The sequence below is a fragment of the Dasypus novemcinctus genome, chromosome 5, assembly GCF_030445035.2.
Source record: "Dasypus novemcinctus isolate mDasNov1 chromosome 5, mDasNov1.1.hap2, whole genome shotgun sequence".
In the NCBI taxonomy this organism is placed as follows: domain Eukaryota; kingdom Metazoa; phylum Chordata; class Mammalia; order Cingulata; family Dasypodidae; genus Dasypus; species Dasypus novemcinctus.
The window spans coordinates 161,545,502-161,573,425 of record NC_080677.1 but is presented as its reverse complement, the minus strand read 5'-3'; the positions used below and the strand labels follow the sequence as shown (position 1 = coordinate 161,573,425).

The following is a 27,924-nucleotide window of genomic DNA, read 5'->3' as shown; positions in this document are numbered from 1 at the left end:
GATTTAAGTCATCCTAGTGGGTATGCAGTGGTAGCTCATTGTGGCTTTGATTTGCATTTTCTTAATGACCAATTATGTTGAACACATTGTGTTGGTCATTTGAGTATCTTCTTGGGAGAAGTGCCTATTTAATTCCTTTGTCCATTTTTTAATTGGGTCGTTTGTCATTTTGTTGTTGAGTTATGGCAGTTCTTTATATATTCTAGATATTAAACCCTTGATAGATATGTCATTTGCAACCATTTCCAACAATTTTGTATGTTGTTTTTTTCACTTGATAGTATCCTTTGATGTACAAAAGTTTTAAATTTTGATAAAGTCCAATTTATCTATTTTTTCATTTGTTGTGATATATAAGCATCCATCACCAAATCCGAGTTTATGAAGATTTTCCCCTATATTTTCTTCTAAGAGTTTTATAGTTTTAGCATTTATATTTAGTTTTTTAAAAATCCATTTTGGGTTAACTTTTGCATATGGGGTGAGGTGGGGGTTTAACTTCATTACTATGCATGTGGTTATCAGTTGTACAAGCACAATTTGTTTAAGAGACTATTCTTTCCCCATTGAACGTTCTTGATACTCTTGTTAGAAATCAGCTGGCCATAGAGGTTTCGGTTTATCTCTGAACTCTCAATTCTATTCTTCTGATATTTTTACCCTTATGCCAGTACCAAAATGTTTTGTTTACTGTAGGTTTATAGTAAGCGTTGAAGTCAGGGAGTATAAGTCCTCCAGCTTTGTTCTTTTTCAAGATTGTTTTGGCAATTCAGGGCTCTTTGCAATTCCATATAAATTTGAGGATCAGCCTTCCCATTTCTTCGAAAATGTCTGCTGGAATTTTGATAGGATTGCACTGAATCTGTAGATCACTTTGGGAAATACTGTCGTCTTTTGTCTTCTAACCCATAAACACAGACTGTCTTTTCATTTATTTAGGCCTTTAGTTGCTCTCAGCAATGTTTTGTAGTTTTCAGGGCACAAGTCTTTCCTCCTTGGTTAAACTTGTTTCTAAGTATTTTATTCTTTTGGACGCTGCCTTAGTTTGCCAAAGGGCAGCTGATGCAAAGTGCCAGAAATGTGCTGGCTTTTATAAAGGGGATTTATTTGGGGTAAAAGCTTACAATTCCGAGGCCGTGAAATGTCCAAATCAAAGCCCCATCATGTGCTTTCTCACCAGTCACCTGCCACGTGATGAAGCAAAGTGGTGGGCAATCTTTTCTGAGGTCTCAGCCTTCCTCTCTGGGCTCACCATGACTGGGAGATCAGCTTTGAGCACCCAGGCATAGGCGTGCCTCCTTCCGGCTTCCTCTCTCTGTCTCACTGCTCTGCTTTCTTCCTAAATCCAGCTATAGGCTATCAGGCACACGGCTCATCTCCAGAGCCTTGAGCTGCCCAGTGCTGCTCGGCCGACTGCAGGCTTCAGAGCCTCTCTCAGCCCACAGGGCTTCTCTTTTCCCGAAGCCCCCTCTCTCCATGGCAGGACCAATGTGGTGGCTTCCTGGTCATCTGTGTCCCTCTCTGTCTCCATTTATATGAGACCCAGCAAGAGGGCAGAGACCCAAGCCGGCTCAGGCCTCACTGACGTAGTCCACTTGAAAAGTCTCATACCCACAACAATGGATTAGTTCAAAAATACAGGCTTTCTCTTTTGGGGATGCACCAAACTCAAACTGTGACAGTTTGAGTGTTGATCTTGTACCCTGCAACTTTGCTGAATTTGCTTATTAGTGCAAGAAGTTGTGTGTGTGTCTTCTTTGATATTTTCTATAGAAAGAATCATTTTATCTGAAAATAGAGACATTTTTATTTCCCCCTTTCCAACTTGAATGCCTTTTATTTCTTTTTATTGACTAACGGCTCTGGCTAGGACTTCCAGGACCATGTAAACAGCAGTGGTGGGAGTGGACATGCTTGCCTTGTTCCTGATATTAGGAGGACAACTTTCAGTCTTTCACTATTGAGTATGTTAGCTGTGGGTTTTTCACAAGGGCCCTTTAACATGTTAAGGAAATTCCCTTCTATTCCTAGTTTGCTGAGGTTTCTATCATACAAGGGTGTGGAATTTTTTTCAAAAGTTTTTTTCATCCTCTATTGAGATGATCATGTGTGTCATTTTTTCCCTTTGTTCTATTAATATGGTATAATATATCATTTGATTTTCTTATGCATTCCTGGGATAAAGCCCACTTGATTGTGGTATATAACCCTCTCAATGTGTTGTTTGGTTCGATTTGCTAGCATTTTGTTGAGAATTTTTGCATCTATATTCATAAGGGATGTTGATCTGGTTTTTTTTTTTCTTGTGGTATTTTTGTCTGGCCATGGAATTAGAGTAATGCTGGACTCATATTATGTATCCACAAGTGTATTTTCCTTTTCTATATTTTGGAAGAATTGAGTAGGCTTGTTGCTGATTCTTATTTAAATGGTAGGATTTACTAGCAAAGCCATCTGGTCCTGGGTTTTTCTTTGTTGGGAGGTTTTTGATTACTGATTCAATCTCTTTGCTTGTTATAGGTCTGTTGAAATACTTTATTTTCCCTTGATTCTGTTTTTCTGATTGTGTGTTTCCAAGAATTTTTCTAGTTCATCTATAGTATCTAAGTTGGTGGTGTACAATTTTTTCCCCCCACTCTAATGCATCCTAAGGACCCTGGGATGGCGATGTCTACTCCACCTCTAAATCGAGAGGGGGCTTAGATCCCACATGGCTGATGAATGGAATTCTGCTTGCAGCTGTAGACTCTCTCAGTTCCCTGGTATGGTGGTTGACCAACCTCACCTTCCTGTTAGCTGACCTGGGTAAGTCCCATAAACCAGAGAGTAGGTGTTGCAACTCAGCTCACAGCATTCTCCTATAATCCTTTCAAATTTTTGTTAGGTTGGTAATAATAATGTCCTTGCTTTCATTTCTGATTAATTTTTTCCCTCTCTCTTTGATATCTGGGTAAAGGTTTGGAATTATCTCAGTCTTTTAAAATAACCAACTTTTAGTTTCATTGATTTTCTCTATTGTTTTCAACTGTCTATTTTGTTTTTCTCTGCTGTAACCTCTATTATTTCATTCCTTCCACTGGTTTTAGGTTTAGTTTGCTCTTCCTTTTCTAGGTTTTTAATATATTAAGTTGTTGATTTAAAATCTTCTTTAATGTAGGCACTTACAGCTATAAATTTCCCTTTGGGTCATTCTTTTGCTGCATCCCATAAATTTGGATAAGCTTTTATATTCATGCATGTCAAAGAATTTCCTAATTTCCTTTGCGACTTCTTTGACACACTAATTGCTTAAGAGTGTGATGTTTAATGTCCACCTTTTTGACAATTTTCTAGTTTTCCCCCTTATTGATTTCTAGCTTCATTCCATTGTGGTTGGAGAAGATACTTTTTAAGATTTCTATCTTTTAAATTTATTGAAAATTGTTTGGTGGTCTACCTTACAGCACCAACAGTACCTGATTCCAAGTCCAGCGATCAGTATTGTAGGATTTGTAAAGAGAGTCAAATAGACCAATAGGACAGAATGGAAAGACCAGAAATAGACACACACATACATGGAAAACTGGTTTTAGACAAAGGCAGTTCAGCGGAGAAAAGACAATCTTTTCAACAAATGGTGCTGGAACAACTATATATCCATGTGCAAAAACCAAACCAAAACAGCTTTTTTGGTCATATACAAAATTTAACTTACAATGGCTCATAGACCTAAATGTAAAGCCTAAAACTATAAAAACTTTAGAGTCAAACATAGGTGAAAAATTTTTATAACCCTGTTTTAGGCAAAAATTTGTTAACTATCACAACCAAAAGCCTGAGCCATATTAGGAAAAAAATCAATAAATCAGACTTCACCAAAATTTAAAACTTCTGTTCTTCTTAAGACACTGTTAGGAGATTGAAAAGAAAAGCCACAGACTGGGAGAAAAATCTTTGCAAACCATGTATCTGACAAAGGATTTGTAACCAGAATATATAAAGAACTGTCAAAACTCAATAATAAGAAAACAACCCAATGAACAAAGGATTTGTATAGAAAATATACCTACTGCCGATAAACACCTGAAAAATATGTTCAGCCTCACTAACCATTAAGGAATGCAAATTTGAACCAAGTGCGATACGAGTACACACTATTAGAATGGCTATAATTTTAAAAATCTGGACACACAAACGTCGGCAAGGATTTATAAGAAACGGAACTCACACACCGGGGATGGGAAGGTAAAATGAAGCAACCATTTTGGAAACCAGCCGGCCAGTTTTCTTTATGATCCAGCCAATCCATTCCTAGGTGGTGGCCCAGGAGAAAAGACAGCCTGTGTGCGCACAAAGGCCGGCCGGGACTGCTCCGAGCAGCCTCCTTTCTCTTAAGGAAACACTGGAAACCACGTAAGGGCCTATCAGCAGGTGAGCGGATAAATACAACTCCTTGACCACGGTTACCTGCAAAAACGCGAGTGCGAGCGAGAGCAACCAGACCAAAGTCAGGACATACTGTACGGCCCCTTTTTACAGAACTCTAGGGAACGCAGAGTTATCGGTAATGACTGCAAACAGGGCAGTGGCTGACCACGGTGTGCGTGGCCTGCACGCCACCGGGCGCGGGAGAAGGTTCGGGGCCATGGAGGAGGGGCAGCGGGCGCGGGGAGGAGGAAGGGAAGGGAAGGGAAGGGAAGGGGACCGCAGATGGGAGGGGCACGGCCGGCTCGGGGGAGGAGGAGAGTGAGGGAGGAGGAACAGGGTGCGCTGGGGGCGCGGGAGAGCGGGCTGTGGGGAGGGACCCGAGGCGGGGAGCGGCGGAACGGGCGCGGGCTGGAGAGGGACACCGGGGGGAGGAGCGCGGAGGGGAGGGAGAGCGGCGGCGTGGGGGGGAGGAGGGGCCTGGGGGCGGGGCTGGGAGAACGAGAGGAGGGGGAGGAGGGGAGAGCGCGGGCGCGCGCAGGGGCCGGCCCGGGTCCCCGCGTCATGGCGCGCCTGCTGCGCGCGCTGTCCCGCCTGCCGTGGGGCGCGGCGCCTCCGCGGTCTGCGCGGGGCTGGGCGGGGGGCGGCGGCCTCTGCGCTGGGGCGGGACGCGGGGACGCAGGTAGGACGCGGGGACCCGGTGGGACGCGGCCCTCCCGACCCGCCGCCCCTGGCTTCGCCTTCCTGCCCGGGCTGCGCGCGGCCCTTGCGGCCTGCGGGGGCCGCGTCCTTTCTCCGGGAGGCCTGGGGGGGCGCCCCTGCCTGGCTCCCTGGTGCCTTGAGAGCCCGGGGTGGGAAGGGAGAGCCTCTCCCCAGCCGCGCGCCCGGTGTCGTCCCCGCACGGCGCGGGCGCAGGAGCCCTGGGCTTCCCCGGCAGGGTGAAGCGCGCGGGGCTCGGGTCCACGGGCCGCCGCGCGCCCGGGCCCGGGGTCTGCACGGCGCACCCCAGCCCTGTGGCCCTCCGGCGAGCTCCGCGGCTTCCACCTGCGCGCACAGGAGCTAGGGGTCGTTTGCTGGCTTCCTGCTTCCTCCCCTGGTTTCCTGCCCAGCGGTGCTTCTGTGCGTGTCTTGAGCGCCCAGCAGGGCGTGTGGGCCGCTCCTGTGTAACCCCTTTAGAGTGATCATCCTTTAAAGAGCGCCGTCGTGGCTGTGAGATAGAAGAGCAGAGAGGGGTGGTATGTGCGCGCGCGCGCGCGCGCCTCTGTGTCTGAGTGCCTTTGGCCGCTCGGCAGCAGCAGGGCGCACTGACATTTCACCCTTAGGAAGAAGTCGCCAGGGGAGACCTGTGCAGCTGTCCTTGTATTTGAGGCACAATTCAAGGTGCCCCGCGGATTGGCGTCCTGGGCGTCCGTGCCGCCGGCCCTCCTCTGAACCATTCTCTGTGTGTCCACTGAAGACCAGGGCGGGGCTCTAACTCCACTGGAAATGCACCCAGTCAATTGGGGCCCTGTTTTCCTCTGAGTTTCCCCCAAAATAGTGCTCACTAGCTAAGTAAAGGGGAGCCCCGTGATGTGGAGGTGCAGCCGGGGTCTCTGGGCCTCCTAAGGGTTCTCATAACCCCGGTGTCCCAGTCACCAGTGCCAAGGCCACGGGGGAAGGCAGCTGGTCACCGTCCAGGCTGGAGTCCTCCCACCCGCGTACAGGGCCGTGGCCTGGACGGAAACCCCTCCTTCGGGTCTGTCCCTGGGGCTCCCCGAAGCAGCCCAGTGCATTGCCTGGCATCTGAAGACCAGCAAGGTTAGCTTTGGGCCAGACCCCAGCCCATGACAGGTGGCCCCCCTTGGAGATGCGTTAGAAGGAAACAGCTCACAGAAGAGCACTCCATAGGCACGGAGATGTTTTTAACAGCGCTGTTCTTAAGAACTGGAAACTGTCTCCCAAAGGGTCATCGGTGAAGGAATGCTTGAGCAAACCATGATGGACCAACACAACAGGCTTAGGAGTCCAGGGAAATGGCAAGCAGGTGACAGTTCTGTGTGAAGGGCCAAGGGGTCCGGCAGACCTGGATGAGTCTGGCTCTGGCTCTTCCTGTATGTTGAGGAAGTTTCTTGAACTTGATCAAGTCAGGTCACAGACTTTTCCCCCTTCTGTTAATAGGGTAATATGCTCGGTTTAGTAGGGATATTATATGAAATAAATGAAAAAATTTTAAATAATATGCACAATGTTTGGGACTTAGGAAGCACTCCATAAATTTTAGTTATAATTACGTAAATAAATGAACCAAAAGTGTAACATTTAATTTACGTTGTTGGGAAGGTTGAGAGAGAGAGAAATTGGGAGGAAATGATTGTTGGATGTGATAGAGAACTGTTTTCCAGTGCTGAGATTTCTGATGTGCTCAGAGACAAGGCCTCTAAGAATTGTGATCCAAATGGACAAAGAGCAGATGGAAAGAGCAAAGCAAGAAGCATGCCAGAGAAAAATACTCCGTTGTTTCAGGAAAGCCTACTTTCTGGAGATAGACTACTGGGCATGAGGTTAAAACTCTCTAGTCCTGGTGAGGCAGAGAATACTAGTGGTGCAGGCTAGAGTGGGTGGGAATTGATCCCACTTCTTCACAGCTCCAGGAGGTTCAATAAACATCTGTTGAAGTGAGGCTGGTGCATGGGTGACAACTTGGCAGCAGAACAATGTGGCCAAACTGCTGGCAAAACTGTAGGACTGAGAGTGGGTTTCCTTAGAAATGAGAAAATCAAAGTCTAGGTCACGTAAGATGACCAATGAGAAAGCAGAGCTCATGAAAACACAGTATGAGGAGAGAAACACAAGCGGTCCTGGTCTGTCAAAGCCTAACTCGAGGTCCATGTACAGTGGCAGCACAGCCATGCTTCTTTGTTGTGAAGATAGCATGAGAACCTAGTGGGACTCTGAAAGGATGGAGTCTCAAAGGAGAGGCAGGAGGTATGGATGACAGGAGGACAGGAGACACCTCCATACGTGCAGAAGGATGAGAATACCATGTCAAGACCTGACCTCCAGTCCTGGTGGCCATGAGACTTTACCCATCCCCAGGTGAGCCCAAGCGAGTGTCATAGCCACACCTGTCCCAATTACTGTTTGGTAAAAGAGCAGAGATGGCTTGTAATGCCATTTTCATTCAAACTTTAGTTGTGTTTAGAGTCCCAAGTTAAAGGGACCTGGCAGGAGATGCAGACCACGTCCTCCAGACCTGAGGACACTATCTTGACTGTTGGCCAGTGTAGTCAAGGTAGCATCCGTCTGCTCTGGACTCAGTCTTCCCGGCTGGCAGATCTCCAGCTCATTGGTGCTTCAACAGGAACAGTCCAGACACTGTTGCCTGCCTGGAACCCTTTCACACAAGTTAATAATAGCAGAGTAAAAAGTACATTTAGATTAAGCTTTGCAGAGCCTTGAGGAATTTACCTCAAGGTGTATGATAGATAGGCAAGTCATTCTTCCACTTAGTGATTGAAACATTAGTTACAATTTTTAAACTAAATAAGGATGGAGGTGGGAAGTGGGTATCTGGGCAATAAGTGTGATAAAATGTAGAGGTGTGGGAAAGGGACCTAACCCTCAGATCTCAAGTGGGGAGGGCAGGGGTGAAAGCACTGGGGTACACATCCCACCGAATGTTGGCCCTTTTCTGATTCCCTCTCTCTGGCGCTTCAATAGGAACTGCCTCTTGGTGGGCACGGGGGCCGTGCTTCCATGAGGCAGAAGGGCTTCTTCTCTGACCCCCTTTTCCTCCCACAAAAAGGAGATAGGAGGACAAAGGCCGCTTCACAGGTACCATTGCCCACCTTCATCCGGAAGTCGGCTGCCTCTCACAGTCTAGGAATGATGCCAGATCCTTACCCCAGCCAAGGAGACACTAGAGAGGTGTGGCACGACCCATCCTTGGAGGGGAAGGGGGTGTTTTACCAGGACGCTCGTTTACTCCCTTCCTGTAAGTGTGGTCATAGCCAGGCCTCAGGGCTCACAAGTTCCCCTCAAGACTGGAATTTCCATTCTGAGAGCGGCTAGGCAGGCAGCTCACTTCTCCAGCAAAGCCTGCTCTTGCAGATCGTCGTGTTCTTGCTGAAGCTTTCCCTTTCGCACTGTTTGGGGTGGTCTTTATATGGCCAGTCCCAGCTTAGAGCTCTGTGATGGGTTTGCTTGCACTGGGACTGGCCATCTTTTGGCATCTCGCCCTTGGTTGAAGGCTTACAAAATGTCCTTCTACACATATATTATCTTAGTTTTCCAGGGCTGCTATGACACATACCACACACTGTTTGGCTTAAACAATGAGCATTTATCATTTCATGCTTTTGGAGGCTAGAAATCCCAAATTGAGTCCTCAGCAAGACCATGCTTCCTTCCCAAAGTCTAGAGTTCTGGTGCTGGTTTGCTGCACTCCTTGGGGTTCCATGGCTTGTACCTCTCCTCTGTCAGGTGGTGGTGTCCTTGATCACTTCCTGTGGCTTTCTCTGAAGTCCAGCTTTTCAAAAAGGCCACTGGTAGTACGGATGCACACCTACATAGGTTCTTAGAAAATCATTTTCACAAAGGAGTCCACATCTTAACCGATGATACATCTTCAAAGGGTCCTATTTATAAGTAGGTTCACATGGTATTGAGGACATGTCATTTCTTGGGATATATAATTTCGTCTACCCCATGTGTAATTTTTTAACTTCCTGTGACTGTTTGAAGCTGGGAGGACTCTAGATGATGGTGTTCTTAAAGCTAATCCAACCCGGGGGTGTAAAATTGACTGTAGATGGGACCTTTCGATTAGATTCGGTTGAGGAACCTTCCTTTTGTTAGATCCCTTCAGAAGGGCATGACTCAGGGTGGGACTTAATCCTCTCGCCAGAATCCTTTACAAACGAGGAATAAAGAGCCACAGACATAAGATACAAGTGCCAGAGACAGAGAGATGTACTTCAGAGGTTGAAATCAACGAACTCAGGAGAGAGAAAAACCACAGGCAGGGCAAGCCGGAAGCTGAAGCTACGAGGCTCGGAGGAGAAGGGAGCGACAAGAAGACACTGCTGTGTGCCTGATCCCCCACTGCTGAGCCTGGGGGGCAGTGAGCCTGGAGGAGAAGGCAGAGACCGGCAGAGCCGCCGTTGTGCCTTGCCATGTGGTGGGAGTCCGGATCACCAGCAGGTGACCTTTGGGGAGAGAGCCTCACCTGATGCCTTCACTGGGATGCTTTCCCCAGCCTCAGAACTCTAAGCTTGTAAGTTAATAGATCCCACTGTGGAAGGCCCCCACTTCTGGTACATTGCTCCCAGCAGCTTTTAACAAACTAAAGCACTTCTTAAAATGGAATGCCTTCCATTTCCCTTTTGCCTAAACCAATATTTCATATCCATCAAATCCCACTTTTTCTTTAAAAAAAAAACAGCAACAAAACACCTCTCCCTGCTAATCCAGCCTAATGTGATTTCAAAATGTTTGTTCTATTCAATTGGAAATTGTAGCAATTTGATATTATTTACGAATTCCAAAAACTATTTGATTATATTTGTAAACTGGTCTGTTTCTCTGGGCATGATAACCTTTAATTGTGTTAGATTCAGCTGAGATGTCCCCGACTAATTATGTTGAAATTAGGGCTTTCATTCCACCACGTAGTTAGGGCATGCGGAGTTGAGTTCCTGCGGCCTTGGTGGGCTGATAAGACAGACATCTACATGGAAAAAACAAACAGAAGCAGATAGGAAGAGAGTGTGCTCCATAGACACAGCCTGGGAAGAGAGATGAGCCACTCACCTGATAGTTTGCCGCTGAAGAGACCAGAGCCTTGAGCAGCCAAGCAGGCCTGCAAAGAAAGGAACGCCAAAGCCTAAAGCTGAGATCAGAAGAAGCGGGGACCACAGAGCCTTAAGAGGAAGAGGAAGGCTGAGCCTTCGCAGACACCGCCCGCCATCTTGCTTCAACACGTGCAACGGACTTTGGGTGAGAAGTTCCTCTTTTGGTACCTTGAGTTGGACTCTTTAGGGCCTTGTAACTGTAAGCTTCTACCCCAAATAAATACCCTTTATAAAACCAACGGATTTCTGGTACTTTGCACCAGCACCCCTTTGGCTAATATCATGGTTAAGCTTGCATTGCTTTGTGAAACCTCTTTTATAGTTACTGAAAGCTTATGTAGTAGTTGAACTTTTCACAGTTCATCTTGTCTCCCTTATAGTTGGTCTACTCAAGGACCTAGCTCCACCAATTCTCTAATTTCTCTTTCCTGGACATCCCCATCATGATACAAGAATACTGCTCTCTTTCTCATCTTAAAAATTCTCTCAGCCCCACTTGCCCTTCCAGGTTCCGCCAAACTCTTCCAAAGAGTCACCGATGTGCACTGTCTCCACCCCCTCTCCTCTGGTGCGCTAGTAAACCTGCCCCTATCTGATTTCACCCCACTACACGAGAATTGCACTCTTGCAGGTCACCAGGGGTCCCACCTTGCTAAGCCCAATGGCCCATTACCACCTGTCTCTTTCTGGATGTTTCGGCTGCATTTCACACAATCATTTATGCCCTTGTCCTTAAAATACTCAGTACCCAGCACAGCGTGCTTGCAGTGCCCTGCTCTCCTCTCTGGCTGCTCCTTCTTGCTGGTATTTTTTGTGCCCTCCCCTCTCCTAAGCCCAGCCCTTGGGCCTCTTTGTTCTGTCACTGCACACACTGACTTGGGACCTCTCCCAGTCTGGTGACTTTATATAACATCTTTCTGCTGTTGACTCTTGGATTTATACTTCTGGTTTGGACCTCTCCCCTGAGCTCTAACTTCATATATCCAACTGCCTACTTGACATCTCCATTTGGATATCTGATTGGCATTTTCAAACTTGACATCCCAAACCAAGCTCCCACACCTGCTCCTCCTGAAGGTTTCCCCGTCTTCCAGGGCTCAGGCCAAAAGCTTGGGAGCAATCCTCAGCTGTCCCCTCTCGTACCCCGTGTCTGATTCCACCAGCACATCTGCATCTCCACCTCGGAACATGTCTAGTGTCGGATCACTTGGGAGCATCTCTACCCACATCTACCCACATCTGTTCTGCCCCTCGGCTGGAATACAAAAGTAGCCTCTTGTTTCCCTGCTTCTGCCTTTGTTCTGCTTCAACTTATTTTTAGTCCATCAACCAGTGGTTCTTTTAACGTATGTTGGATCATGTCATGCCTCTGCTCTAATCCCTCTAGCCCCAAGTGCCCCCCCCATTACCTTACCTTTCCACTGTCACTTCCACTTTCCCCGGCCCACTCCAGTCACCTTGGCCTCCTTGCTGCCCGTCACACGTGCCAGGCACACCCCCACCTGCCTTTCCTCTCGCCCACAGTGCTCGGCTAGGTATTCTCGTAGTATGTTGGTTCGTTTCCTTCAAGCCTTTGCTGGAACGTCGCCTTCTCGCACCATTCCTGGGCTCTACTGGAAATTGCGTATGTGTGTGCACACACAGGCACACCTGCTATGCCCTGATCTCCTTCCTGCTTTTTGTCCTAAATCACCTTCAAAAATTCTGTACCATTGATTTGGTTTAGTATACCTCTACTCACGAGGGGGCAGTGATTCTGAACTGTTTTCTTCTCTACTGTGTCCCACACACGTAGAATAGTGCCTGGCACACAGTGAGCGCCGTGTGAATATGTGCTGACTGAGTAAAGGATAGAAAAATAGAGTAATGAGGGGGGGAGAGGCCGAGAGGGGGTGAGCACGGTGGGGGTCTCAGTGCCGGCGGCCAGCAGGCAGCAGAGGGGGAGGGCGGGGGCTTCAGGTGCAAAGGGGACAATCCTTAGGGAGGAAGGGGAAATGGGATCTGGGAACAGAGGGGCCGCACAGCTCCAGGACCCCTGTTTCTCCGAAAGCGAAAGCGGATGGAGCGGAGGCTGCGTGTGGGTGCAGGGGAAGCTGCGGGGCGGGCGCAGGAGGGAGAGTGCTTTCCTCCGGGGGCTTTGGAGTCCTCAGAGTGAAGTGGTCTTTGGAGGGTTGGAGATGTAAGGAGCAGAGAAAAGGTTTAAAGCACCCACGTGGGGAGACGGAGAGCGCCCGCTGCAGGGCCATGGAGTGAATGCCGGGCCGTGGTTCCCAGCCTGGGCCAGGAGAGCCGGCAGAGGGGCTTGCTCTGACAGCGCCGCACTAACTCTGAGCCAAGTGGCGGGGGTAAGGTAGGCGCCAGGGGCAGGGCCCGAGGGGCAGCGCCGGACAGCGGCCCTGCAGCACAAGAGTGGGCGCGGGGGTCTGGCCCCCTCCAGGGCTACAAGGTGCAGGAGTGCACAGAGACCTCCCAGGACACAGAACCAGCGCTGCCCCTGTACAGCAGCGAGGGCGAGGAGGCCATAACCGTCCCGCTCCCCTTCCCTGCCCCCAGTTAGCCAGCTGCCGCCAGGGCGTCCTGACCAGACCCGCCGCTTTGAGCCGCTTTGAACCACTCACGGGGGAAGGGGTCACTTCCCGCTGGGGACCCCAGGAGAGGCCGTTTGCCCTATTTCTGTGGACTCTCGACCCGAGGGCTTGAGAAACGGGCTCTCTGCTTATGGCTAACTTCTTCCTAAACCAGTGAGTGTGAAAGCGCTTCGTACCGGGCCCCTGTGAAGACGGGAAAGGGGCCGGTGGCGTCTCGGGGGTCGTGCCCGGAAGGAGAGGAGCTCCCTGGACCTTGGTGGTCTTAAACATTCCTGTTGAACGACACAGGGTCCCCTGCAAAGCCTGAGCCGACTCTTGCCAAGAGCGACTGGCGGAAGAAACTGACTCCAGAGCAGTTCTATGTCACCCGCGAGCAAGGAACGGAGCCGGTAAGCTCAGCGGCTCTCCCTCCGGAGGTGTCGTGGGGACGGGCACGCTGGGACAGCCCCAGGGCAGAGCCCCCGCCCCTGCCACGCTGCTCCTTGTCCGTGGGCAGAGCCCCCGCCCCTGCCACGCTGCTCCTTGTCCGTGGGCAGAGCCCCCGCCCCTGCCACGCTGCTCCTTGTCCGTGGGCAGAGCCCCCGCCCCTGCCACGCTGCTCCTTGTCCGTGGGCAGAGCCCCCGCCCCTGCCACGCTGCTCCTTGTCCGTGGGCAGAGCCCCCGTGCCTGCCACGCTGCTCCTTGTCCGTGGGCAGAGCCCCCGCCCCTGCCACGCTGCTCCTTGTCAGGGGGCAGAGCCCCCGCCCCTGCCACGCTGCTCCTTGTCCGTGGGCAGAGCCCCCGCGCCTGCCACGCTGCTCCTTGTCCGTGGGCAGAGCCCCTGCCCCTGCCACGCTGCTCCTTGTCAGGGGGCAGAGCCCCTGCCCCTGCCACGCTGCTCCTTGTCCCTGGGCAGAGCCCCCGCCCCTGCCACGCTGCTCCTTGTCCGTGGGCAGAGCCCCCGCCCCTGCCACGCTGCTCCTTGTCCGTGGGCAGAGCCCCCGCCCCTGCCACGCTGCTCCTTGTCCGTGGGCAGAGCCCCCGCCCCTGCCACGCTGCTCCTTGTCCGTGGGCAGAGCCCCCGCCCCTGCCACGCTGCTCCTTGTCCGTGGGCAGAGCCCCCGTGCCTGCCACGCTGCTCCTTGTCCGTGGGCAGAGCCCCCGCCCCTGCCACGCTGCTCCTTGTCAGGGGGCAGAGCCCCCGCCCCTGCCACGCTGCTCCTTGTCCGTGGGCAGAGCCCCCGCGCCTGCCACGCTGCTCCTTGTCCGTGGGCAGAGCCCCTGCCCCTGCCACGCTGCTCCTTGTCAGGGGGCAGAGCCCCTGCCCCTGCCACGCTGCTCCTTGTCCCTGGGCAGAGCCCCCGCCCCTGCCACGCTGCTCCTTGTCCGTGGGCAGAGCCCCCGCCCCTGCCACGCTGCTCCTTGTCCCTGGGCAGAGCCCCCGCCCCCGCCACGCTGCTCCTTGTCCCTGGGCAGAGCCCCCGCCCCCGCCACGCTGCTCCTTGTCCCTGGGCAGAGCCCCCGCCCCCGCCACGCTGCTCCTTGTCTGTGGCACCTCGCCTTGGCCCCGTGTCCGTCACTGTAGAAAGCAGAAGCGCGAGCCCCGACTGGACGAGCCCCTGCGCCCCCCGTGGCCGGGTGCATTCCACGCCTCCCCCTCGCTCTGGTCTGGCTCGGGGAGGACCTGGAACCCCAGCCTCACCCTGCCTGACTGCAGCACCCCAACGCCCTATCTTGGCCTTCTCACTCGCCTCCTCGGCGCCCCACTGAGGTCTTTCGAGCACCCCGATCGGACGGTGTCACGACCCTGCTGAAACCCCGCAGGCTTCCTCCACTCTGAGGGTCAAGCAAGGACTCAGAAGCGGCTCCTCGGGCCCCAGAGCCGGGACGCCTCCTCTCCTGCCCGCCCACCCCCACTGCCCTCCTCTGCTCCCACCCAGGTCCCCGATTCCTGCCCAGCGGCCATCCAGCCCTCAGGCCAGCGCTCTGCTGACCAGGAAGTCCCACTCACCCCCAAGCTGGCTCTGCTGCCCCAGCACTTCCTCTCCGTGGCATTCGCTGTCCTCCGTGTCCCCAGGCACTCGGCCAGCGTCTGGCCGCAGGAAGCCTAGAAAGTGCGCCTTGGTGAGCTACAGGCTGAGAAGTGGCGCCCGGTTCAAGCTGCAGCACCATCTCCCCGGAGAGACCGCCCCAGGGGTACCCTTGTCTTCAGAGCTGTGATTCTCAACAAGCCTCGGTCTCAAACCCAAATATACGCGCTGGGTTTTAGCTGCGGCTCGCTGGGAGGTTTTTTCACTTGGCGGAGAGTGCCTGCCGCGTGGGCCCCACCGGGCGGTTGTGCAGCGTGTGGCGTGTTCTGCTCCTTTATTGGTGCCTGCGGAGTGCACTGCTGTCGTGCGCGTGGACCTGTGAGCCGCCGCCCCTCCTCTCCCCCCTGCGGAAGGAGTCGGGCAGCCCAGCAGGCCCCAGGGGATGCGCGGGAAATGCTGCCGATTTTCCCACCGTCCCATGGGCGAGGTGTTAGTAAAGGCTTCCCTGGGAGAGGGGCCGAACTGTAGATGGCACAGCAGCCCCCGGTGAAGGCAGTTCTCTGTGTGCGGTTGGGCCTATTTCCAGAATGTTTCCAGAATGTTCTGTGCTAGCCTTTATGCCGAGGTCTTTCAGCTCCCCTGATGATTCTCGAGTCAAGCCCCTTCTTTCTCTACAGTGGCTTCTGCCACGCTAAATCCAGGCCTGCTTCTCCCTGGCCTGCAGGGGCTTCTTGCCCCTTTTCGATCCATTCTTCCCACGGCTGTCAGGTGAGCCTCTGAAAACCACGGCTGCCCGGGAGTGCACCCAGTCGAAAGGCTCCAGGGCTTCCCGCTCGGTTGGATGCCGTTCACACTCTTGAGCGTGGTGCCATCCCAGCCCTGCGCCTGCCCCTTCCACCTTGCCCGTCTCTTCCCTCCGATCCTCCCTCGCCCCGTCCTCTCCCGCGGCCTTGCCCCCGCCCCTCTGCTGTCTGAACTACGCCTCCCTCCATCCTTTGGAACTGGGCGTGGTCGTCTGTCTCTGTGATAGGCATCAATCACAATCCAATTACGAGGGTAATCATAGTAGCAAAGGGCAAAAAAGCTAGCTCAGGTGTCACCTGCTCAGGGCTACACTGCGGATGGTGGGGGGCACGGGTGCCCCCCGCACTTCACGCCGAGCCCCTGCTATGGTTATGACCTCCCTGAATTATACCTGCCAGCTCACTCGCCTCTTCCCAACCAGGTAGCAGGTCCTTTGAGCCCAGGAACTGTGGTTGGTTCTTTTGTCATTTCTGCAACATCCACGCCCAGCCCAACCCTGGGCACACCCTAAGTTTCCCAGTGCTTACCAGAAGGAACAGATGAGGCAGAAGCCTGGTGTGACCCCGAATAAGCAACAGGACTTGTCTAAAATCGGGGGTTGGGGGAGACCAGGCAAGGAGGCAGGGGATAAATATCATTTCAAAAAATATGTCATCTCAGGTTCCTTTATGTTTAAATGTTTCATTTTACTCACTGGGATACGTGTCTGTCACTTCCTCTGGCCAGCTGTCCCCTGCAATGATGAAATTACATCTGGAACTTTGCCAGGCTGTCTGGCTATGAATTGGCCTGCATCAGACAGCCTTGGACTGGTAGCCTTTCTGCAAGGAGGGCTCTTGGCTGCAGGTGCCAGGCAGTGACGGTGCTGGGAGGAGACAGTCAGTGGACACGGGCCCTAGAGGGCCCAGCCAGCTTCTGTTTGGATTTCTGCAGTTGAGTGTAGGGTTTTGAAAGACGACAACATCCATGGCTCACTGGCTTAACTGGAAACTGTCCCTCGTGTAGTGCATTGAAAATGTCCCGAACACGACCACAGGGAATTTGCAGGCTGGACCTGTGGACTTTTCAGGCTGGGGAAGCACGAGGGGACAGGGGACTCTGTTTCCTGAGTCGGCTGCCTGACGTGGTGAGCTGTCCTGGGCCCCAGGACAAGGCCGGCCACCAGGGGCCGTGGGTCTTCATGACTGATCTGTGCAAGGGCTTCTTTCTCGTTGATTTTCTTTAACGGAGGAGATGAGAAAAGGAATTGGGCACCGGGGCATTTTTCTTTGAAGAGCAAGATCCCGTTTCCCGAGTTGCATTTAGAAAATCCTGACCCAGCTCACGGCCGCCCGGAGGCTGCTCTTGCTGTTGGAAGACCTGCTGACGCCTGAAGCCACGGTGGCCGCGGTGACTTCCTGCGGAGGAGCTTAGGTGCTGGGAGGATGGAGCGCGTTGGGGAACGTCAGGGCAAAGGGTCCCCAGGGCCACGGGAAGCACAGGAAAGGCCATGACCCGCTGCTTTGTATATCCTTACATTCTGCCTTTGATGGGAGATTTCAGAGTGTTTTAGAGAGTGACCTGGACTAGGGTGGACTGGAGGCCGAACCCTCCCGCAGGTGCAGCGGCCGAGCCTGTGCTCTGGCTTCTTCGCGGACACCGGTGTTGTGCTGTAACTATGAAGCATGATCCGTGGCATCCTTTGGCCGCGTGGCACCATGACGACAGGTGGTAAAGCAGCCTGCACGCCGCTTCCCCCGGGGGCACGGAGTTTCTCTCTGGTGGTCTTTGCACCTGGTTACGTTAGTCCAGAAACTCCGTGCTTTCTGGGCTGTCTTGAATTTAAATCTGCGGGACCTGCTGCTGCTCTAATGGGAGGCCTGACTGTGACGTGCCTCATTTCCTTTCAGCCTTTCAGCGGGATCTACCTGAATCACAAGGAGCCCGGGATGTACCACTGCGTGTGCTGCGACAGCCCGCTCTTCAGGTAAGACGGAGAATGAAGAGGCGGCAGAGAGCTCCCTTCCACTCGTGCCTCTGCGGCCTTAGAGGAATGCTTGCCCACGCGGTTTTTAATCATCCTTCTCGTTTGGCCTCGTTGCAAGGAGAGCTGTTCGTGTATGATGACTGCCAGTTTGATGATTCCTGGCATTTAGGGCTGTTAGCAAGGCTTTTTTAGGCTTTATTCTTTTCTGAATCCTTGAGAAAAAGCAAACTCAAGTAATGCTTGGTGGGTACCTTAAGTTAGAGCCATTTGAATTTATCAGAGGGAAAGTATTTAAAGAAAGGGAAACCCTATTTGCCTTTGCTTGGCCATGTGATTAAAACTCTTTCTCTCCCAGGTAAAATGGATTTATGACTTAATTTAGGAAGTGCAGAATTTTATGAGGATAGATTCCCCAGGATGCTTGACGGTAGTGAATGCCACGCCCTCTTCTGGATAGCCGAAAGGAAATTTAATTGCCCCTTGATTTCAAAGCCTCTTTTAAGTCGATCAGGGTCTGAAATCTCTCCACAAAGGCTTTTTTGTTTAGACATGCAGGAAGCAGCCTAAAAACAGTCGATTCGATGAAGGAGAAAGGAAACATCTTTGAAGTCCTGTTTTTCAGAACTTCAAAGATGTTTTCCTTCCTTATGCATCTACCCTAAATTGGTTTAGAATAAAATATAAATCAAACCAGCTCTCCGAATCGTCCATTAGGCAGCTCTCCAGGACGTCCCTTGGGCTTTGAGCACGGGGGCGCTTCCTGGCCGCTAACAGGGTTCCACTTGGAAAGCCGGATCCCCTTCACGGAGGAGGGGGCTCAGGACCGACCTTCCTCCGTGCTCCCGGAAGGGCAGGCCTCGCCCGCATCCGTTCACTCTGCCAGGGGCTTGGAGGAGAAGCCAAGGCTGGCGGCCGCCCCAGGAGCAGGGGTGCGCTTACCCAGGAAAACGCGAGACCCCTGTTCCTGGGATGGCCGTTATTCCTTGCCCGTTGGTTCTGTTAAAGAGGGACACTGGAGGTGGGCAACCTGGTTTCTACAGTCACCAAAGAAGTTTCCTGTCTTGAGACCATGAAGACGAAGGTGAGATGGCATCCTCAGAAGAGAGCGCTCCTCCCCCGGAGACCTGCTCAGCGCGCGGCCACCGCCTGCCTCCCCCCGCACGTTCTCCCCCGAATTGCAGCACCGGGGCGGGGCGGGAAGGAGGGAGCGGAACCCTGGGCTCCCCGGGAGCTCTCTGCAGGGGTGGCGGGGACCTCGCTCCACACTGCCTGCCTGGAGGCTGCTGACTGTTGGCTTTTGAGCACTCGGCATGCAACCAGGGCAACTGGGGAGCTGGATTTGGATTTTATTTAAAGCAATTTAAAGTCGAAAGGCCACATGTGGCCAGGGGCTGCTGTGCTAGCACAGAGCTGGCCCACATGCAGGAGTCAAGAGGCCAATCCCATATCTTTCGGGTCGAGGCGCAGAGGCGCACCCAAGACGAAGCGGGAAAGCGGCTGACTCTCCGGAAGTCTGTTTTCCAGGCGGCCAGCTCCCTGGACTGCCAGCTCTCCAACCTCCCTGCTTCCTCTCTTTTTAGTTTTAGTTGAAAAGTTTCCGTTTTATTTTCTTGAGGATATTTGAATAAGCTTCTGTCCTCATTTTCTGCTGCTGCAGCAGAGAGAGAAAAATAATATATTCATAATCCTCTTTTATGTTCCAGAATATTCTCTCCTTAAAGATGTTTTCATTCAGAGGAGAGGCGGGGTGGGTGAGGGCTTCAGATGTACATCCACAATGCATTACTGTGTGACCATTGGCAAGTGTCCTAACCCCTCTGTGCCTCAGCTTATTCACCTGTAAAATAAGGTGGTTGGATTAGCCGCGTTGTGAACTGATACTCGCAACTCTTGAGAACAGTGCTTTAACCTATCTTAGCAATCACCTGTTGTTAGAGATAGAGCTTTCTGAGGGCTTTATTTAGTAACATATGTTTGATCACAAGGAATTCCTGCCAATGTAGTCTAGTTAAAGGGCACGTGTAAACAGAGAATGTGTTCTTGAACATTCTCCCACTCAAGAGGAGGGTCTTAAGATAGATGCTGTCGCACTGTCCAGCTGTGGCCCCCAGCCCCCAGCCTCAGCAGTAGGCACAGCGTCCGGCCATGGCGGGGGGCTGTGCAGTTCCGGAGCCCGCCTGATGGACAGTCCGCTGGCAGGCACGGCACAGCCAGCAGCGGGCAAGGGGGCGGCCGTCCCTGCACCACTTGCTCTTAAGCTATTTAGTTCTGGCTAACCAGCTTTTCATTTCTTGTTGATGTCATACAACGCTGTGCGGTCCACTTATTCTCCAAGTCCCGCCGTGTCCTCAAAGCCTTCTCTGATAGCACAGCTTGGTTTACAACGTCCGTCAGTCACCAGTAGCGTGCATTTTAGGATAGAATTGTTCCACGGGTGCCTGTGTTTTCTGTAGGTCCAGGGTCATCGTCTGCCTCTGGCACGTGGCGCGTGTGGTCTCGTTGGGACTTCCCGATGGTGTGGCCGGCGGGAGCTCCCTGCACACTGGAACCTGGACTGTCCGTGGGGACCAGGGGTGTGAAATCATGACGTGAACACAAGGGGCGCGGCTCCCATGTCTGGCGCTTCCAGGCTGAGCCGGAACCTGCGCGCGGTGATTTGCGGACGGTCCACAAGCTCCGGGGAGGACACTGTCCATGCCCCATCGGGGTGGAGATGAGGCTCAGTGATTTCAGGGACTCAGGCGAAAGGGTTACTGTAACCGTGGCACATTTCCGAGAGAAGGACCCGCCCGACCCGGCGCCAAAAAGGAGAAGCACGTCTCCCGGTGAGAAGGGGATATATTGCGAGAGCACAAGCAAGGAACTGCAGGAATCTTCCCCAAACCCGTTCCAAGTGAGAAGGGGAGGCTAGGGTTTTTATAGGCAAAGGGAAGGCAGGGGAGATGAAAAAGTGATGCCAGGACCTTCTGCAGAGGGTATGTGTGGTTTCTCAGTCTGGCATTTTCTCAAACCCATCAGACTTGTTTTGGATTTCAGCAGCTGATTAACCACCAGGGAGCTGTTGTCAGGTGCAAGGCCTCCGTGGCTCCATGCTCAGCCCAAGGACATCGAGCTTTTTGTCCTTGAGTGAAGCTGTGGATTATGGGCCACGAGGAATCCTGGTGCTCACCTGCCTGGCTTGAGGCGTTATCTTATTCCTGTGAGCAAACCTGAGAAGGTCTGGCTAATATCCTTCAGGGAACTAAGTGTGAAAGTGAAGTGCTAAAATTAGGTGACTAGAAAACCAGCTCCATTAGTGTCTTAGAATTTTCAGAGTTGCTTGAGTGAAGAAATTCCTCGCAAGCGTGTTTTCTGGCTGCTGTCTGGTTTCTCCCTCCATCTCAAGACCCGAAGTCCAAGATCAAGGGTGTGAGTCCACTGCCCCCAATCCCTGAAGAGGAGGGTCCCTCCGTCTCCTCCAGCTTCTGGGGTCCCCCACCAGCCGTGGCGTCCTTGGCTCGCGGCTGCGCCCCTGCAGCCTCTGCGCCCGTCAGCACGCGGTGTGTTCTCTCTTGTGTCCTCCTCTTAGGGGGACACCAGTCCTACTGGGTGCAGGGCCTGCTGCTGCAGTACGGCCGCACCTTAATTTAACTGATTCTATCTGTGAAGACCTCGTTTCCAAATAATCCACCTTCTGGGGTCTTGGGGGTTAGGACCTCAAGCCTCGTCCTGGGTTTGTTTCACCCGTGTCGTCCGTGGTCCATGTGGCCCGTGGGTGCCCCGGGCGTGGCCTCCTCGCCCGGTGGCTCCCGGGAGGGGCTGGCGCTCCACGGCCAGGGCCTCTCGGCCAGCGCAGGCCGATGCCCAGTGCCCCCACGGCCACCGCGCTCGCTCCTCTCGGGGACCCTGGGAGGCGTCGGGGCCCTGCCCACGTCACGTGAAGAAACCACCTCGGGTTCTGCAGTGCCGGGAAGCCCCCCGAGTCTGGGCTTCGCAGCCCCTGCTCTCCGCTCCTCCCGGCGCATCCCAAGGGGACGGGACAGCCCAGGTGTGTGCCGCCCGGAGCCCGCCTGCAGTGTCAGCGGCCTGCTCCCGCTCCAGCCTGGCCATGGCCCCTGCGGCCACCGGCCGTGGAGCGAGTGCATGTGCCCTCTGCGAGCGTGGCTGGCTGGCCAGGCCAGGGCTCCAGCGGCCCCCAGGGCTCGGGACCGTCCTGTCCTTGACCCGGGACGGTGGCCCCCGGCCCCCCCACCTCTCCCTCTTGAGCCAGGTCTGGAAGTGCTGACATCCATTTGGGAATCACATTTTTCCTGGTCACAAATCTTAAAATTCCAGTGTCTTGCGGGTCACAAGTAACTAAGTGACATCGTCTAAAACCTTTTCTGCACCGTCCCCCCCGCCCCCAAGTAGGTAGAAACTCTCCCTCAGTTTCCAGGGTCATCACTGACCACCGGGCGCCACTGCTGTTGATTTGGAGGCTCTCGAAATCCCAGAAATGAAGGAAAATCAAAGCACGTAATGAGACGGAACAAAGTAGAATCCTCCTAAGAGTATTTGAGAAGAGATCCCAAATGGCTTTAGTTCTTCCAGGGTGGGGCTTAACCCCACTCTTCTCGTAAATGTGTGTTTGTAGGAATTTCTCGCTGGCCTTAAGATTTAAGGTCCCAGCCTTACATGATAGACGTCGGTGTCTTGTGTAACTTGGTAACACCTCCAGATTCTGTTAATTGGATCGATAAAGGTTTGTTGTTTCCCATGAAACGTCTTACTGGCTTTTCATTAGTCTTAGAATCGTTGACTTTTTGTAATTTGCGATAGTCGTGAATCTCCATCAGAATTCCTTTAATGATCGCTAGTTCGTATGTCACGCCGCAGGTGGGAAGGCTGCGCGTGACCACAGTGTGTGGTGGCTCTTCCTGGTGAAGAACCCTGCGGCGTCCAGCCGCGGAGCGTCAGCCTGGGCGGCTCCAGGTCCGTGGGTGTCTGGATTAATAATATCCTGAAAAGTAATAGCCACCGCCTCTTATGCACTGCATGTGTCTGTCACGGTGCTAAACACTTTCTGCACAAAAGTATCTCAGTGACTCCTGTGGGGCGCTGAGCCCCGGCAAGGTCAGAGAACTTGCCAAGGTCACACGGATCCGATGACCACGCCTGACTCGTGCGCCAAACTTTCAGGCATCAAAGCTCCTGCCCCCGTGTAGTTAGACACGTGGTCTCCAGGGGTGATCTGAGAAGCCCCCAGGAGGCCCGGGACCTCCTGAGGGGTTCTGTGAGGCCCTCCCGTTCCCGTCCACATATCTGCGTGAGGCCGAATTTTACGCCCTACGTCAACCGAGACAACCAGCCCTGCGGCAGACGGAAGAGAGGAGCGCCTGGCAAGATTCAGCTGTCGACTATTAAAGGGATTTGCAAGAATGTAACGCAGTGCAACCCTTCTCACTCCATGTTTGTTTTGAAAAAAAAAAAAAGTTATTTGTCATAAAAGGTGGCATTTACATTAACCTGCCATGAATGTATTTTTTTTTAACTAATGTAAAGCATATTTTTCAGAAAGTCTCGTTATTTCTCATGTGGAAATATGCATGTGTGTATCACGTGTGTGAGTGTGCACGTGTGTATGGAATGTACAACAAAGCTTTTTTTAAATCTGAAGGGGTACCAAGACCAAAATGTTTGGGAACCACTTTATTAAACTCTGCCATTTCTGCTGGGCTTTGTGTTCTACACTGAGCGTCCTTCTGTGTTCATAGCTACGGATTTGGTTATTTGCCACTTTTTTGTTCTTTGCTTAGTTTTCCACACAGTTTAAAATTCAGTTCTTCTTTTTCTTCCTTAGGTAGGGGTAGCCATCGCCCGGCCACTTACAATTTAAAAATATATTTTCTCAAGCATTTAAAGGGAGCTTATCTTTGGGAGCGCTGAGAGAGCAGGCCTTTGGGAGCGGACCCCTCGCTGCCCTCCGCTTCCCCCTGCCAGCTGCTCCGGCCGTCCCCACGTAGTCCACGGGGCATTTCCCCCGGCGGTCAGCAGCACAGGGTGGCTGGCTCGGGGTGCCAGGCCTGTCGGTGACGGCAGCCGTAGCTGAGGGCCGCAAGCGCTTGAGAGGCGCCCAGCGGCCCACCAGCCCCCCTGGGCTCCCGTGTCCCCTTCGGTCTCACACCAGTTCCACAAGGCACATGTGACAACTTCCCCACTTTACACACGGGAGGACCGAGGCGTGGAGAAGCCAAGGAGCCGCCAGACTTCACACAGCTCAGTGGCAGCCACGGTTTTTGGCCCCCACAGGGCAGTCAGGCTTATGTGTTTAGATACAACCTAAAAATGCCTGTTTCTTCCCGGCTTGTGCTTCTCTGCTAGATCACGCCGACCTCCTCAGACCACTTCTGTTCTGTTTTGATGCAAAGACATAGATTTGAGCTGTTTTCTAAAGTTCACAAAGTTCTTAGTGGTTGTAGGTCCTTGTCGGGCATTGAGGAAAAGGCTTTTAGCATCAAAGGGACCAGGCACCCTTCACTGTGCTGAGGCAGGGGGATACTCGGTGGGACCCAACACTCAAGTTACTGGGCTTGTGGTCTGGTGGTAGGGAGAGAGAAAGCAGAAACTTCCCAGCAGGAAACTGTGCTGGGCATGTATATTAGCCAGCAGGGGTGCTGATACAGAGCACCAGAAATCTGTTAGCTTTTATAGAGGGTACTTGTTTGGGGTAAAAGCTTACAGTTACAAAGCCCTGAGGAGTCCAACTCAAGGTTACTTCCTCACTCAGTCATTGGCCACGTGTTGAAGCAAGATGGTGGGCGATGTCTGCAAGGGTTCAGCCTTCCTCTTTACTCTTAAGGCTCCGGGGACCCAGCTTCTTCCCATCTCAGCTGTAGGCTGGAGGGCTCGTTTATTTCCAGGCCTGCTTTGCTTCTCAGGTCTGGTCTCTTCAGCTGCAAGCTGTCAGGCGAATGGCTCAGCTCTCTTCCAGGGGCCTCTGCCCTGTCTATGGAGCGGTCTCTCTTCCCCTGTGTATCTTCTGTGTATCTACTTCTGCGTGTCTCCTTGATTGAGTGTCCATTTATACAGCCCAAAGAGGGGCTGGGGACTCTCCCTAATGACGTGGTCAAATCAAAGCCCTAATCTAAGCATAATTTAATCAAAGGCATCTGACTGAATCTCATATAATCAAAGGGGATCATGCCCAGAGGAACAGACCAGTTTACAAACACACCCTCTCTTTTTGGAATTCATAAATAATCTCAAACTGCCACAGCATAGAACACTCTTTGTATGTGAATAGCAGGCTCTTCAGCAGCTGTGGTCGTTGTGACTGTTTCCCACAGTTCTGAGAAAAAGTACTGGTCAGGCTCGGGGTGGCCTTCGTTCTCCGAGGCGCACGGCACAGCTGGCTCGGACGAAAGCAACACGGGGATCCTCCGGCGCCTGGACACCTCGCTGGGACCAGCTCGCACGGAGGTTGTCTGCAAGCAGGTGGGCTGTGTTATTGTGTTCCCCGGCTCAGTCTGCCAGGGCTGCCGTGACCAACCACCTGCCGGGTGTCTCATGGTTTTGGGGGTGGGAAGTCCAGCATCAGCATCTCACCAGGTCGTCCTTCCTCCCAGAGTCTGCGATGTTCTGGTGCTGACTCGCCCCAATCCTTGGGTCCCTTGGCTCTGTCTCCTGGGCCTCCTCCTGTGGCTTTCCCTGATGGACTGTGTCTGAACACCCTCTGCCTGATTCGGCCTCCAGGCATGTGGACTAAAGAGCACCCTAATTCAGTCTGGTCTCATCTAAATAGGCTCTTCAAGGGTCCTACCCTCAAGTGGGTTCACACCATAACTGACAGGAACATCTCCAAAGGTCCTGCTTCCAGAAGGGTTCACACCATAACTGATAGGAACATTTCCAAAAGTCCTGCTTCCAGAAGGGTTCACACCGTAACTGATAGTAACATTTCCAAAAGTCCTGCTTCCAGAAGGATTCACACCATAACCGACAGGAATATCTCCAAAGGTCCTGCTCCCAGAAGAGTTCACACTGTAATTGACAGGAACATCTCCAAAGGTCCTGCTCCCAGAAGGGTTCACACCATAACTGGCAAGTTACATCTTCAAAGGTCCTGCTTCCAGAAGGGTTCACACCATAACTGACAGGAACATCTCCAAAGGTCCTGCTTCCAGAACAGCTCCCACCATAACTGACAGGAACACCTCCAAAGGTCCTGCTTCCAGAACTGTTCACACCATAACCAATAGGAACATCTCCAAAAGTCCTGCTCCCAGAAGAGTTCACACCGTAACCGACAGGAACATCTCCAAAGGTCCTGCTTCCAGAACGGCTCCCACCATAACTGACAAGAACACCTCCAAAGGTCCTGCTTCCAGAACAGTTCACACCATTACCAATAGGAACATCTCCAAAAGTCCTGCTCCCAGAAGAGTTCACACCGTAACCGATAGTAACATCTCCAAAAGTCCTGCTTCCAGAAGGGTTCACACCATAACCGACAGAAATATTTCCAAAGGTCCCGCTCCCATAAGGGTTCACACCATAACTGACAGGAACATCTCCAAAGGTCCTGCTTCCAGATCAGTTCACACCATAATTGATAGGAACACCTCCGAAGGTCCTACTCCCAGAAGGGTTCACACCGTAACTGACAGGAACATCTCTAAAGATCCTGCTTCCAGAAGGGTTCACACCGTAACTGACAGTTACATCCTCAAAGGTCCTATTTCCAGAAGGGTTCACACCATAACTGACAGGAACATCTCCAAAGGTCCTGCTTCCAGAAAGGTTCATACCATAACTGACAGGAATATCTGCAAAGGTCCTGCTTCCAGAAGGGTTCGCACCGTAACTGACAGTTACATCTCCAAAGGCCTGCTTCCAGAAGGGTTCACACCATAACTGATAGGAACAGCTCCAGAGGTCCTGCCTCCAGATCAGTTCACACCCCCAAGGCCAGGAGTAGGACTTGAACTTGACTTTGTGGGTGCATGATTCAGTCCCCATCAATGGCTCCAGATATCACAAGAGCTCTCTTGTTTTGGCTTCTCTGGTGTTATTCCCTGGGAAGACACCTGTCAATAAAACACACCGCATTTCAGTTCTTCCCGTGATTCTGGACACTGCAGACAAGAGGAAAAGGCGTCCTGCCTCTCTGAAGTGCCCTTTCCTAGTTCTAGCCTTGCTGGGAGATGACGGAGTTAGCCTGCAAAGGAAAGAGTTGGCCCCCCACCTTCTGTTGAGCAGGGATAGTGGCTGCAGGCGTCTCTGCCTTCCTCCCTCCGTGCGACCCCTGATGGGCAGAACATGCTCGGGGGCATCAGGGCCTTGTCCCTGCAGTGAGCCAAGGTCACCTTGACAGCAGACTCATTTTGATAGCCTCAGGTGCTCATATTTTCTGACTCATTTTTTTGTAAAATAAAGCCAGCATGGTCTTGCGTTCAATCAACAATAAGAACAATACACTAGTTATAAAGCTAATATTACTGAGTGCTTACTGTTTACATCAGGAAATGTGTTAATGCTTTTCATGCATTATACCAATCATCAATATGTAGATATTTTTCCCATTTTACAGATAAGCAAACCAAGAGTTGAATTATATCCCTTGCTCTCATTCTCACAAGTAAAGCACAACTATTCACCACCACTCTACTCTGCATTCTTTCATTGCTTAATCAAATTCTGATGCTGTAGCTTATTCCGCTCACGAACGTCAGGCCCTGGAGTGGCCCGATCGTGTGCAGTTCGTCATCTGGTTTTATGTAAAGAGCTCTGCTTCTGAAGAACTGACCGAGCCTCTCTCCTTTGCAGTGTGAAGCTCATCTTGGCCATGTGTTTCCTGATGGACCCGGGCCCAGTGGTCAGAGGTTTTGCATCAACAGCGTGGCATTGACGTTTAAGCCGAGTAAAGAGTGATTCCGTCAATCGCCCCCTTCCCAAGTCTACACTGGCTGCTGGTGTCAAGTCAGCTGGGGATTAATAAGCAAAAAACTCTACAGAGCTTCCCCGAACTTTCCACTGTGTTTAAGTCCTTCATGGGCGTCTGTGGACGAGGGATTGAGGGGGAAGAGGTAGGACAGTCAGTGTGGGCTCATGGCAATGATCTTTCCATCTTGAAAGAGGCACCAAAAGTGGAGTGTGGAGGAGCTGGGCTTTGGGAGGCCTGTGATGGGTGGGGTGCCTGCTTTTCTTAGAGATTTTAGACTTTAGTTCCAACCTGTATACCCAGAAATAAGTTTCAATGGGAGTTTGTTAGATTTCAGTGAGAGTGGATAAATGTTCAACCTTATATCTTTTGACTATAAAGTTAAACTTTAAAATATTCAAATAAAATTTTGACTATAATTTG

At 52.2% G+C, this 27,924-nt stretch overlaps 1 protein-coding gene across 3 annotated transcripts; it reads left to right on the top strand.

The window, feature by feature from the left end:
* The first annotated feature begins 4,290 nt into the window (after positions 1-4,290).
* MSRB2 (methionine sulfoxide reductase B2) lies at positions 4,291-27,924 on the top strand. Of its 3 annotated transcripts, none has more exons than XM_071215494.1 (6): positions 4,291-4,410; positions 13,112-13,212; positions 14,744-14,927; positions 17,527-17,603; positions 24,908-25,055; positions 27,387-27,924. In XM_071215494.1, the coding sequence occupies exons 2-6, from the start codon at positions 13,184-13,186 to the stop codon at positions 27,489-27,491; spliced, it is 543 nt and encodes a 180-aa protein (XP_071071595.1). In that variant the 5' UTR covers positions 4,291-4,410; positions 13,112-13,183; the 3' UTR covers positions 27,492-27,924. The 3 variants fall into 3 exon arrangements, with proteins under 3 accessions (XP_071071595.1, XP_058153835.1, XP_058153836.1); XM_058297853.2 differs by lacking the exon at positions 4,291-4,410 and adding an exon at positions 4,966-5,086 and having other exon boundaries at positions 12,978-13,212; XM_058297852.2 differs by lacking the exons at positions 4,291-4,410; positions 14,744-14,927 and adding an exon at positions 4,954-5,086.

Coding starts and splice junctions, on each gene's coding strand:
- MSRB2 (XM_058297852.2), top strand. CDS start 4,969: ATGGCGCGCCTGCTGCGCGCGCTGTCCCGCCTGCCGTGGGGCGCGGCG. Junction 5,087..13,111: donor GGCGGGACGCGGGGACGCAG/GTAGGACGCGGG, acceptor TGAACGACACAG/GGTCCCCTGCAAAGCCTGAG. Junction 17,604..24,907: donor TGCGACAGCCCGCTCTTCAG/GTAAGACGGAGA, acceptor TGTTTCCCACAG/TTCTGAGAAAAAGTACTGGT.